This window comes from Triticum dicoccoides, chromosome 3B (genome assembly GCF_002162155.2).
Source record: "Triticum dicoccoides isolate Atlit2015 ecotype Zavitan chromosome 3B, WEW_v2.0, whole genome shotgun sequence".
In the NCBI taxonomy this organism is placed as follows: Eukaryota; Viridiplantae; Streptophyta; class Magnoliopsida; order Poales; family Poaceae; genus Triticum; species Triticum dicoccoides.
The window spans coordinates 24,550,775-24,562,497 of NC_041385.1; the positions used below are offsets into that span (position 1 = coordinate 24,550,775).

Consider the following 11,723-nt stretch of genomic DNA (forward strand, 5'->3'; position numbering starts at 1 on the left):
AACCAGGCTTCAATGACGATGAGTCTGTGCGCAAATTATCTTCGGCATTGCAAGGCGGGTTCTTCTCCTAATCCCATATACCTGTTGAATAGTGTCCGGCTTTTGGTGAATGTTGGGCTCCTTGGCTTCTGCGCCCAATAATGGCCATCTTCCACGTGTCAAACGAATGCGAAAAGCCAGGCTGTTTTTCATTTACCTCCCTAGCTGTGCAAATGAGCTGCCTATAAAAGAGACAGGGATTTAGATCTAAATCACACCATCCTCCCTTTGCGAGCTTTCATCGGAGCGCATTCGACAGAGATCCATTCCATCATGGCCGATCGACGCAGCTCCTCCTCTCGCCCTCCCAGTCCTTAGCCTGGAGATTGGGAAAGATGCTCCATCCCGCACAGCGAGCTAGTGGCGCTCCAAGCCAAGGGGTTACTCCCCCCGGCCTACATGGTCCTAGTTCGAGTCGGGCTCGCCACCTATAATGGTGGAGAGAAAGCAGAGAGCGTCCCCAATCCCTCCAAAGGAGAGCAGGTATGCCTTGTCCCTTATTTGATAAGAGGGCTCGGATTTCCAATTCATCCGTTTCTCCGGGGGCTCTTGGAGTTCTACGGCCTCCAGTTGCACAGCCTTACGCTTGCCTCCATATTGCATATTGCGGGCTTCGTAGCCCTTTGCGAGCTGTTTTTGGGTATCGAGGCTCATTTCACGCTGTGGAAGAAGTTGTTCTGTCTCGTGCCCCGTTCTCATGAGGGGTCGATATATCAAGTGGGCGGAGCCAAACTATGGCGCATCGCCGGGACCGGATATCTATCCGGAACCCCAAAGAAGGCGTCCGAAGACTGGCCTTCAGAATGGTTTTATATAGAAGACGTCCCCTGCCGGACCCTGTTCGGATCGGCCTCCCCAAGTTCGACAATGCTCCTCTGAAGAAGCACCTAAGCTGGCGTCCACGGAGCCCTCAGAAGGAAAGTGACAAGGATGTCCTTTACCTGATGAACCGGATAAGGTTGTTAGCCCATTCCGGACTGACCATGATCGAGGTCATGGCCACATGCATTATGCGGGGGGTGCAGCCGCTTCAGTACAGAGGCCACCCCATGTGGGATTTCAACGGGGAGGACGACGCCACCCGGTGCGGCCGCAAGGGGCCGGATTCGGCTGCCACTCTAATGAAGATCTTGTCCTCTTTGTATAAGGGAGAAGAGGAGGAATTCCTCCATGTCAACCCACGGGGCGGATTTTCTATGTACAACTCTCCAAGCTGGGTAAGTGAACACTTTCACTTGCCCATTCGTTATCATATTCCCATAGTTAAGTACTTAGTCTAGCAATTTCGACGCAGGAGCTTTGCCGGACTGTGAAGGAGATAAACAGCCCTCCTCCACAACCCGAGGACCCGGAACAGTTCCTCGATTCGGACTCCCAAGAGGACCCGGACTTATGTGTGAAGCTGATTGATGGGGTGTTTCATCAATTGAGCAAGGATAATACCTTAGTGGCCATTACGGCCGATTATCCCGGACTACTCCCCGCCTCACAAGTAACCAAGACCGAAGTCCCAGCACTCTTAAAATGATCCATCCGTGCTTATTTTTGATCATCGTATGCCGATGGCGTCTTTGCAGGGGAAGTCCTTGAGGCGGAGGGCCGAGCCTGCGGCGGCTAGCCAACAAGGGGCGTCAAGGTCCGGCAGGCTGAAAAGAAGTACGGTCCGGATTGAGACACCGGCGCAATGGTAAGTCGTGCCATTTTGTCCCTCAGGTTTTATTCCCTCGAGGCATACCAATGCTCATGCTCTTTTCAGGAAAAAGAGCGCTCGTCGGACTATATCCGGAGAGGTTGCTGATCGCGCCTCCACCGGCCAGGCTCCAAGGCCGGGTCCAGAAGCGGAGACGAGCACAAGACGCGCACCGGACGTTCCTTCGACAGAGGATGCGGACGGGCTGTCTGCCACCAATTCAGAGGTGGAGAGTGCCATGAACCACAGGCGTCGCCGGACAGTTCTTCGTGACGCTTGTTTCTCCCAAGAGGCGTTAGATGCCTTCAATACGGGAGATGCGTACCTCCATGCCGCTCAAAATGGTCTATCCAAAGCCACAGAGCAGTATGTAAAAGACATACGGGTGAGAAAATTTGATGGTTATATATATCAGTAGCCCCCGAGACTTGAAATAGTTAGAATAACTGATTTAAGGATCATTTGATATGCAGAATCTTACAGGAAAGAATACCCAACTGTCCCAGGAGCTGGAAGAGTGCAAAGCCCAACTTGAGGCCGCACTAGCCGCGACGGGGGAGGCCAAGGAGACCCCCTCTGGTAATATATGCTTCGAAAGATAAGTATGTTGTGGAGTGCGGCATGTGTAAAAGTCTGACAATAACATTGCAGATGGCGCCAGAGTGGATCCGGACAAACAACAACTCTTACGCCGGTTAAAGGCCGGTGAGAGCGTGCTTACGACGGTGAGGCAAGATAAGAATAAGCTCCAAGATGCCAACACCCAGCTGGGCGAGGAACTAAAGGACGTTCATGCTCAGCTATCGAACTCCGTGAAGGAGAATCGGCGGCTTCGACGCGGCATTTTTAGTAAGTGCTTGAACGAACTATGAAAAGAAGAGTTCGGCGAGGAAGTCGATTGACAGAGTTATGTCTATAGGTATGCTGACGGGTCGACCTGCGGAGGAAATGCCTGGTTCTACGGGTGACCTTCTTCCCGAGCTCTCACAACTGCACGAACGAGTTCGGCAGGTGATGCAAGGCGTCGCCCAGGCCTTGTGGCCGTCCGTCTCCATGCCCGAAGGCCTTGGAGAGCTTGCAGAGAAGCTGAAGGGAGCGCGGCGGCGCTTCCGATTATGGAAGATATCGGCCTGCCGTCAAGGTGCCAGGGAGGCCTGGGCCATGGTGAAGACGCGGTACACGAAGGCTGACCCAAATCACATGGCCGAGGTCGGACCTGTAGGGCCCGATGGGAAGGAGATCCCTGTCAGTTTAGTGTACGGCCAGGTAGAGTTGGCCACCAAATATTCCCAACAGGACTGTAAACTAGACATCCTGTTGGATGGTATTGAAGAGGAATATACCCAGTCACATTGACTATGTAATTTAAAATGACATGTAAAATGCCTTCTAGCCGGATTATAGATCGTTTGTCATGGCGGACCTTTTCGCTTCAACCTCGGGACCCGATAGTCCGGAGTGTGTCCGAATACCCTTTCGGTTATGTAAGAACCAGGGCATGCGTGGAGACCAGGCGTAGGGGTCATTAGTGCTTTTTCAGACAAGTGCCCAACTATTTATGTTATATTACATGGCTAGTGAGAAACATCTTCCAGGGAGAATAGTTCCGTTAGGGGTTCCTTTCCCTGGGAGGCATGACCTAAAGTGCATGTCCGGACTGTGAAAAAAGCAGAAAAACATCTAGGGGCGGATAAATAAATGAGGTAAAAATCATCTTTTAGTTCACCGACCGAATATTCCCTTAAGAATGCTAGCTTTCTGCTTCACTCAGTCTGAGGTATACATCCGGCTGACCCGGCAGTAACAATCGCAGAGGTGCTCCCTTTACCACCTAGCCGAACAATCGGGAACGTACGGGTAAGCACAGGAGCCAGGCAACCCAGCTTGGACAAAATTTAAGTCATATCGATGCATATAATGGTGAATAAAAAGGTACATGCGGAAGTGTGACACCTGTGTTGGGCATGAGGCCCGTATAATCAAGCTTCTGTTAAAGAAGCCCCCAGGTATAATGAGCGCGGATAGCGCGTCAATTGTTTTGCGAACAAGGCGCAGACGAGCCCTCAAAGGCTGTAAGAGAAAAGGAGGGAGAACGGGAGAAATATAAGACAACTAATATGTAAAAACTGGATAGAGGAAGGAGATGAACACAGAGTCCGGCGCTTAGGCATAGAATCTTCTTAGACGGGCTGCGTTCCATGGGTTCGGGTCGAGTCGGTTATTCGATGCATTTCGCAGACGGTACGTTCCGCCAGTTAGAACTTGGTCGATTATGAAGCAGCAGCGTTGGCCGATGAAATTCGTGCAATACACAGTTATGGATTTATTGGAGGAGCAACGTACCTGAAGGGAATACTTGCAACACAAGGGCTCCCACATATCGTGATTCAGATCGGTCGTGCAAGTCGGGCTCAAGACTCTCCAAACGACGGCACCGGTGACATGCACCTGAATATATTAGCACATGCAAATTTCCTTTATTTATGCAAGATTTAATACCTTTCTTTCACAGCCAATGATTTGCAAGATTTATTTCTTTCCTTTCACAGTCGATAATCGTATTGGCGAAGATCTTCTTTCCCTTTATTTATTTATGCCAGCCAGAAAATTTAATTCCTTCATTTCGTAGCCCACAAATCCACTTTATTTATGTGAGATTTATAATTCCTTCGTTTCACAGCCCGAAATATAATTACTTCTCTATTCTTAATGCTTCTTGTTAATTCTCAAATTCACAGGTATTTAAATTGATAAAATTATGTGTAAATAAGCAAGATGGGACTATAGAAAAGAGGAGCAGCCGTAGGCATCAGGAGTCAGTTCGACTGTAAAGAAAAAAGAAAACTGGCAAAAGAAGAACAAAGATTTTTCCATATTTTGTTTTCCTTTGATATATCGACCATTCCTTTTCTATATACAACTAACAGAGCTAGCTCAGTCTTACATGAACTTTTATAGTTAACCAGAGGTTGCTGGTTCGATTCCTCATACTACCTAATAATCTTGACCATGAATTAGTACCACCTCGTATATATGTTTTAAATTCACCGGAAGAAGCGTATTATGACGGTGAACCCACAGAGTTTTATTATTAGGGATAGATGGTTCTCCCTATTTATACTAAGCATTTTTACATCCTATTACTCACTTTCTCACTAAATATATCTTATTTTCTAGTGATAGGCCCACTAGCATACAATTTACCTTGTCTGAACACACCAACATAATTGACCACTTATGATGCCCAATATTAAATATATTCTTTTGTGTTAAACAATTCCAATGTGAAATACGATTGTGTTCCATGAAAAGTATGCTACTTGAGTTTTGTCTTGCCACAATTTAAGAAAATCAATAGCTAGACAAGATTTTTCTCTAAATCTAGCCAAAGCAACTGAAGGTAAACATAATCATATTTCTCCATGTGACACATATATCGTGGCATGCTTGTCTACTTCAATATGTCAAAAATATCTTCATACATGCTTGTAGAGCTTCCGAGTCTCACGGATACCTTGGTAAATGTTTGTTGGTTTGTTAATTCCTAGTTGAACCGATATCAGGGACGTCATGGGAATGAGCAGAGAAGATAGTCGTTGGGTGAGGTAGAGTACAAGGGTTAGCGATGGTGGTCGCCTCCATGTTGCTATCCGGTTGTTGGTTGGGTCAGAGTTACAAGGGGATTTGCAAGAGGCAAGCAACTGAGGAGGCGATGACATGAATAAGCAACACATAGGGAGGATGAGAGCCGAAGGCAAGGCGGGGGCCATCGTCATGGGCAAGAGTGGAGATGGAGGATAGGAGCTATTTCGAGGGAGATAAGTGACTGGTGAAGTGAATAAGTGTGATAGCCAATGTTCCCTTTTTAGGAGTGTGATGGCTAATCCTATATATACCTAAGCAGTTCATCTGCACTACCTTATTTATCTTAACATGCACCATGCCCACATCAACAATGAGCCATATCATCCATATTTTTCCCACTGAATGGGCCATGTCCGCAATTTTTGCTTAAACCATTCGGTTTACTAGAATGGTGTATGGGCCATTTAACTTGAGGCTTTCAACAGCGTGAGTGCGCGACACACTTCTAACCCTTTCCCTTCCTCTCACTTGATCACTTCCCCTCTCTCTTCAGTTTCCTTATTTATTTCTTCCAATTAATTGGTAACCAAAGAGCATCACAAGGCAACCATATTTCTTCCCTTTCTCTAAATTCCCAGTGTTTCCAATCTCAACCACGCAACCCACACCCCCAGCATGGCCCCTCCTCTTCTCCATCAAACCCCTTCATATTCCACTCTGATTGTGCGGTACGACATGAGCGGCATGACACCGTCATCGAAGTGGCCAGCGGCGTCCGGGCGACGGAGCCAAGCAGGAGACAGGCGAGGCTGATAGCCGATCACGGCACAGGAGGAAGATCGAGACCGACAGACCTTCCCCATAGTGGTACCGCTCTCCCGGCCGAGGAAGCCGGCAAGGGAAGAGCGGTGAGGCCCGGGAAGGACAGCTCGGTGTCGAGGGCGTGTTAGCGCTTGCGCACATCAGCGCACCAGAAAGGGTCAGCGACGTCGTACACACGGGCGAGTATCTCGCTGGCAGCCACACCAGCGAGAGCGCCTGGGTATGTGCATGTTGTTGCTTTTATGGGTGTGTCCATGCCGTTGCTGGTACTGTACTTTCCTATGCACGTATGCAATGGATCCTTGCTAAGAGACACATATCAGACCAGATTGTGGCCAGCATCGGCGGCATCTTAAAGATGATGGATCGTGTGCTGGGTTCATGGTATGTGGATGGCAGGTATGGTTTCCTCCTCCAACATCTTAGTCATGTGGGGGTGCCAGATCTGGAGTTCGATGCCGTGTCCGGGGTGTTGCCTTGGTCTAATTCGTTCAACGGTAATGGTTTCGCCTTTGGCGAACCACCTCTTGGAGGTACGCAAAGTTGCATATTGGCGATTGAGCCGCGTCGAGCTCAGGTGTGGAGGTGATCTGTATTTTTTTTCCTTTGGTGACTATTTTGGTGGTACCATGGGCAGATGATGGGCGTTGGTGTCAAGATCAGATGTTTCTTCGGTCTTGTTTGTAATTTTATTTTTTGACTAGTATTCCTTTGTGCAAAGACTAGCGTTATGCTACTGGCAGGTCGGTATGTACATGGCGTGTACTATGATTCTGATGATATAAATGAGGCACATATTATCAAGCAAACAAAAATACAAGATTAACTACAAACCTATTGTTATACTCTAGCCAGAGTACATAAGAACAATGTGTAAAATTCTTGCCTCCTCTGACCAAAGTACATGTTTGAATTTCTTTCCGTGGTGATTTCTCCATGGTCAATTTATTTAATTATCTTCATTACTTTATACCTAAATTTCTGTTTACTATTTTTTGGGCTATTACTGCCTATTGAACATTTAAACTACATGAGTTTGTCAAAATTAAATTCTACCTGTGCGTGCTAAAAAAATTCTGCAGCAATGCGCGAGATGTCATCTAGTATTCTAAAATGACATGGATTGGCATGTTTCTAAATATGTAATAATTACAGCGGCATGTTTCAATTTATGATAATAGTAATGTCATTTCTCAAAACAAAACAAAATGGTAGCGGCTTATATATATCAAATTTACCTTTTTGTTAATTTCATCTATGTGCTCATGAGCATGAGATAATTCAGCTAATAGATTGCACATGCAAGGGTGGGGACGTAATCATTTAGGATTTCCTATTTAACACATTGTGTGTGCGTTAACGACGTGACGTCCACGGGCCTCGTTAGTAGAATAGGGGGTTTTCCCTTAGAGGCGTCTAGGGTGTCTTTCCTGCGGGCGATCCAATCATCCTAAGTTCTGCACCACCACCAGTCTACTAAATGGGTTGTCCCGTTGGAGTTGCCCTTACGAGCCAGCAGATGCCTGCTGCGAAGGAGTGAATAAACCAGGGCATTTCCTAAACGGCGCCCATAGCGCCCGTTTTAGGCTTAACGGTACAGGGCGCACACCCCTTTCACCGCACTGGGTCGGCCCACGTTACTTTTTTTAAAGACGCAAAAAACAGCGTCCCCACGGTTACTCGAACTGGCGATCTCCTTGCTCAGAGTTCGTTGTCACAACCAACCAACCAGCCTACTTGACGTGTTTACTACTGGCCTTTTTCTTCTTATAATCTTTTTTTTATTTGCTGGAATGGTTTTCTTTTTTTTTCGTTTTTGGAACAGTTTTTTTCTTTTTCCTTTTTTATTGGAACGGTTTTGTTCATTTTTTCTTTTCTGCAAAATGCGTGAACATTTTCTGCAAAATCGATGAACTTTTCTAACCAAAGTCCATGATTTTTTTTCAAAATTGATGAACTTTTTTTCAAATTCAATGAACTTTTTTTGAAAACCAGTGAACTTTTTTAAATTCAATGAACTATTTTCAATATCCAAAGTATTCAGATTTTTCGAAATTCGTTTGAATTTTCAGAAAATGTTTTTCGAAATTCCAAATTGTGTTCATGTTTTTGAATTTTGTTCACGTTTCAAAAATAGTTCTGAATTCCAAATTTTTGTTAACCGTATTGAAGAAAAATGTTAACCATACATTGGAAAAATGTTCAGTGGGTATAAAATATGTTCATCATGTTCAAAAGGAGTTCATCGTATTTAAAAAAAAGTTCTACGTGTATTTGAATATTGTTCACTATACATTGAAAAAATGTTCAGTGTGTATTAAAAATGTTCATCGTGTAGAGAAATTTTGTTCAGCATGTATTCAAGAAAAGTTCAGCGTATTTTAAAAAAATGTTCAATGTTCTTTGAATAATGTTCACCCTATACTAAGAAAATGTTCAATGTGTATTCAGAACTATTTTTGAATACACGGACCTTTTTTTGCATGCCCAAGAACTCCATCCGTAATATTTGAACATATTTTTAATAATTGAAATGTATAACTGCCACATTGTATTGTGCAATAAATAGTGCGTCTATTTGCTGTTTATTTAAACTTTCACGGTGGGAATGTCCGCTAGCAGTTAGGTGGTGCAGTGGCTAGCCTCACCGTGTGGAAGCGGGAGGGCGCAAGGTCGAATCTCCCGTCGGGAGGTATTTTAGGCTGTCAGTTTTCTCTCGTTGCTTTGTTGCGTGATCGTGGGCCGGCCCATCCAACCGCTGATCCTTGCGCGGCGCTGAAGGCGCCCTATAGGAGTCCCCATAAACCAGGTCATGACTATACCCCGGGCCGAAAATCCCGAGCCAGACGGGGCCTGATCATGTAATCGGGCCAGGCTCAGGTCTGAAAATTGAGCCCGACGGACAGATCAGGCCGACCTCTGGCTTGCAAAAATCAAAATTTTAGCCGTAGTCAGGCTCGGCCGACCAAGACGTGTCAGGCTTTTTCAGGCCCAAGTTTTCAGCCCAGCCCAGTCCGACATATGCACAGGTATAGTTGCGACAGACCGTCTTCATATGTAGTGGGCCATGTATCATCATGCCGTGTGCAATGCATCCATTTCCAGTTGGCCCAAGAACTATATCCACTTTATTTCAACATTTCAGTAGAAAAATGAACAGCACCAACTCGACCAGCACCATCTGTGCCAAGTTAAAAAACACACTTGAAGTCTATAAAAGGCGACATAATAATCACTAAGCCTTGGATTGACCAAATATCCTGTTGAGCGTAGCCGCCAATCGGACGCCACCTTGCGCCAACCTCAAGTTCACAACCGGCAGCCTGCTCCCGAAATACTCATCTGCAGCCCACAGATACAGTGGTCATTTAGTTACTCCACCAATCAACTAATCAGAAGATGATGGTCCTACGTCGAATGCCAGTTTAAGCAGACACACATACCACTCAGCGTTGAATCTTCTGTCACGCCCTTGTACGCCGAGTTGCACGCTGCGGTGATGCTCTCCGACCCATATCTTGCATAATTAGATGCAATCGATCAGATGACTAAATGAGATATTATGGAATAATAATTTTGTATGATAAATACTCATTTACATGCTTCTAATTACACACAACCGAATAAATGCTGAACATTTTTTTCATTTTCCCTTTAAAAAAGAAAAGAAAAGAAAGAAATCAAGCATACGTACTTGTCAGGGCACGCCGTCTGGTTCTTGGCGCACTCCTCCCATTCCTGCACTTTGTCTGACCACGCCCCCTGCAATCACTCAGTCGATCAGCGTCAGTTACTACAGTATCAGAAATTTACAAAGCAGATCACCACCTGCCGAACAAGCTACTGTATATGCAGAGAGATCATACGAAAAAAATAAATATTCAGAACAATTCCGCACCGTTATGTTCTTGTTCAGCGCGTCGATGAATTCGCCCGCGCCTTCGTCGTAGTAGTCCTTCTCGGCCGTCTGGATGATGTTCACATCCCAAACCTGACAACATACAACAATCCAAAGGTAAAATTATTGCCACATTTTTTGGTCAGAATGATACTCCCTCCGTCCCATAATATAAGAACGTTACGTTCTTATATTATGGGACGGAGGGAGTACATTTCACAGGGTTCGTTCTGAAGTCTGAACTACATGAGGCTTACATGGTGGAGGACGGTCTTCCTCCTGTACCAGTGGACATCAATGGTGTTCCCGCCTCTGTCAGAAGCAAAACCACAATGCAGTGGCTACATAAACAAGACGCATTAGCTGAACTTGCAACCCGCAACAAGAACACTAGCAAAATTCAGGCAGTTGGGGTCTGGCAAGAGTAGTACCTGGTGGATGTCTCCCATGAAGTGCGAGAGGAACAAGAGCGCTTCCGTCAGGTTATCTGCAGTATACCGTACAGACAAAACATGGCATCTTCAGTACTAATTCAGTAGTATATCAAAGACGTTTGTATGATCTAACTGAACATTACATTGGCCGGAAGATTTAGAAGACGGCGACAGCGATGATGATCCGTAGGTGAGGAGCTGGGAGGTGTAGTTGTTGATGGCGCCGGCGACGCAGCGGCCCTTGACGCCCTCCTCGTCCTTGCAGTCCCCTGAGACGACACACAGACCGGTGCAGAGATCAGGACCCTTTGACTGCGGTCAGTTTCAGTCGAACAGCAGAGTGTGGGCCAATTACGAGTACGTACTGTCGTAGGAGTAGCTGCAGACGTTGTCGGGGACGTCGATGAAGTGGAGCGGCGCCGACCAGTGGTACCTGAACCTGACCCTGTCGGCCCAGGAGCAGAAGCTGCTCAGGTTGCCGCCGGCGCCCGACGGCAGCAGCTCGTTCACCGCCTTCGCCGCCGCGTCGCTCAGCCGGCCCTGCAAGAAAGCACACACCACCACCACCGCTCGATCAAATCACAGTGCCGGCCGGCATGCTTCAGAAACCCGCAGAGACATGCTGCCTAGTGCGTACGTACCTGCGCGATCTGGCAGATGATGAGGTGCCCGTCGACGCCCCAGCCGAGCGACGGCGCGGGGAGGGCGGCGACGACGACGGCGAGGAGGAGCAGGAGCGCCGTGCCGGCCTGGCTCTGACCCCGCATCGTGTCTTCACCGGAAATGGAGACGGGGAGAATGAGAGATGATGACGGATCTCTGCTCTGCTGCGTCTTTTATGCAGAATTTTGTGGATGCGGCGTGTAAATGCGGGCGCGTTCAGGAAAGGGAAGAGGAGCAATCTTTGGAGCGGACAGCGTACGCAGTAAAGCGCGCGATATCCTGCCAATCAATGCCGGCCAGCCATGAATCAGGTTCACACCATGAATGTTTTCTTTCTTTCGGGGTGGACGTTCACACCATGCTGAAAATGCCGACCACGTTCATACCGACGCCCACAATGCGTGAGTGTGCTGCGTGGAGGTTTTTCTGATGTGGATGGGTCGCCATTAAATTTTGCACATTTAGGCCGACATATACAGCATCTTACTATATTACTCCTAGCTATTTATAAAAGATATGGAGGGAGTACCAGATTTCATTTATGCATGTTTGAAAAAGAAAGACTTCATTTGCAAAAGTAATATACTTACAT

General features: G+C 46.7%; 1 protein-coding gene across 1 annotated transcript; it reads right to left on the minus strand.

The window, feature by feature from the left end:
* Nucleotides 1-9,234: 9,234 nt before the first annotated feature.
* Nucleotides 9,235-11,442, minus strand: LOC119280584 (endonuclease 2-like). Its single transcript, XM_037561394.1, has 9 exons — nt 11,110-11,442; nt 10,834-11,008; nt 10,612-10,737; nt 10,466-10,521; nt 10,292-10,375; nt 10,035-10,127; nt 9,831-9,898; nt 9,580-9,653; nt 9,235-9,478 (listed from the first exon to the last, which is right to left on the minus strand). Exons 1-9 carry the CDS (start codon nt 11,233-11,235, stop codon nt 9,372-9,374), a joined length of 909 nt encoding a protein of 302 aa, XP_037417291.1. The 5' UTR covers nt 11,236-11,442; the 3' UTR covers nt 9,235-9,371.
* Nucleotides 11,443-11,723: the final 281 nt, after the last annotated feature.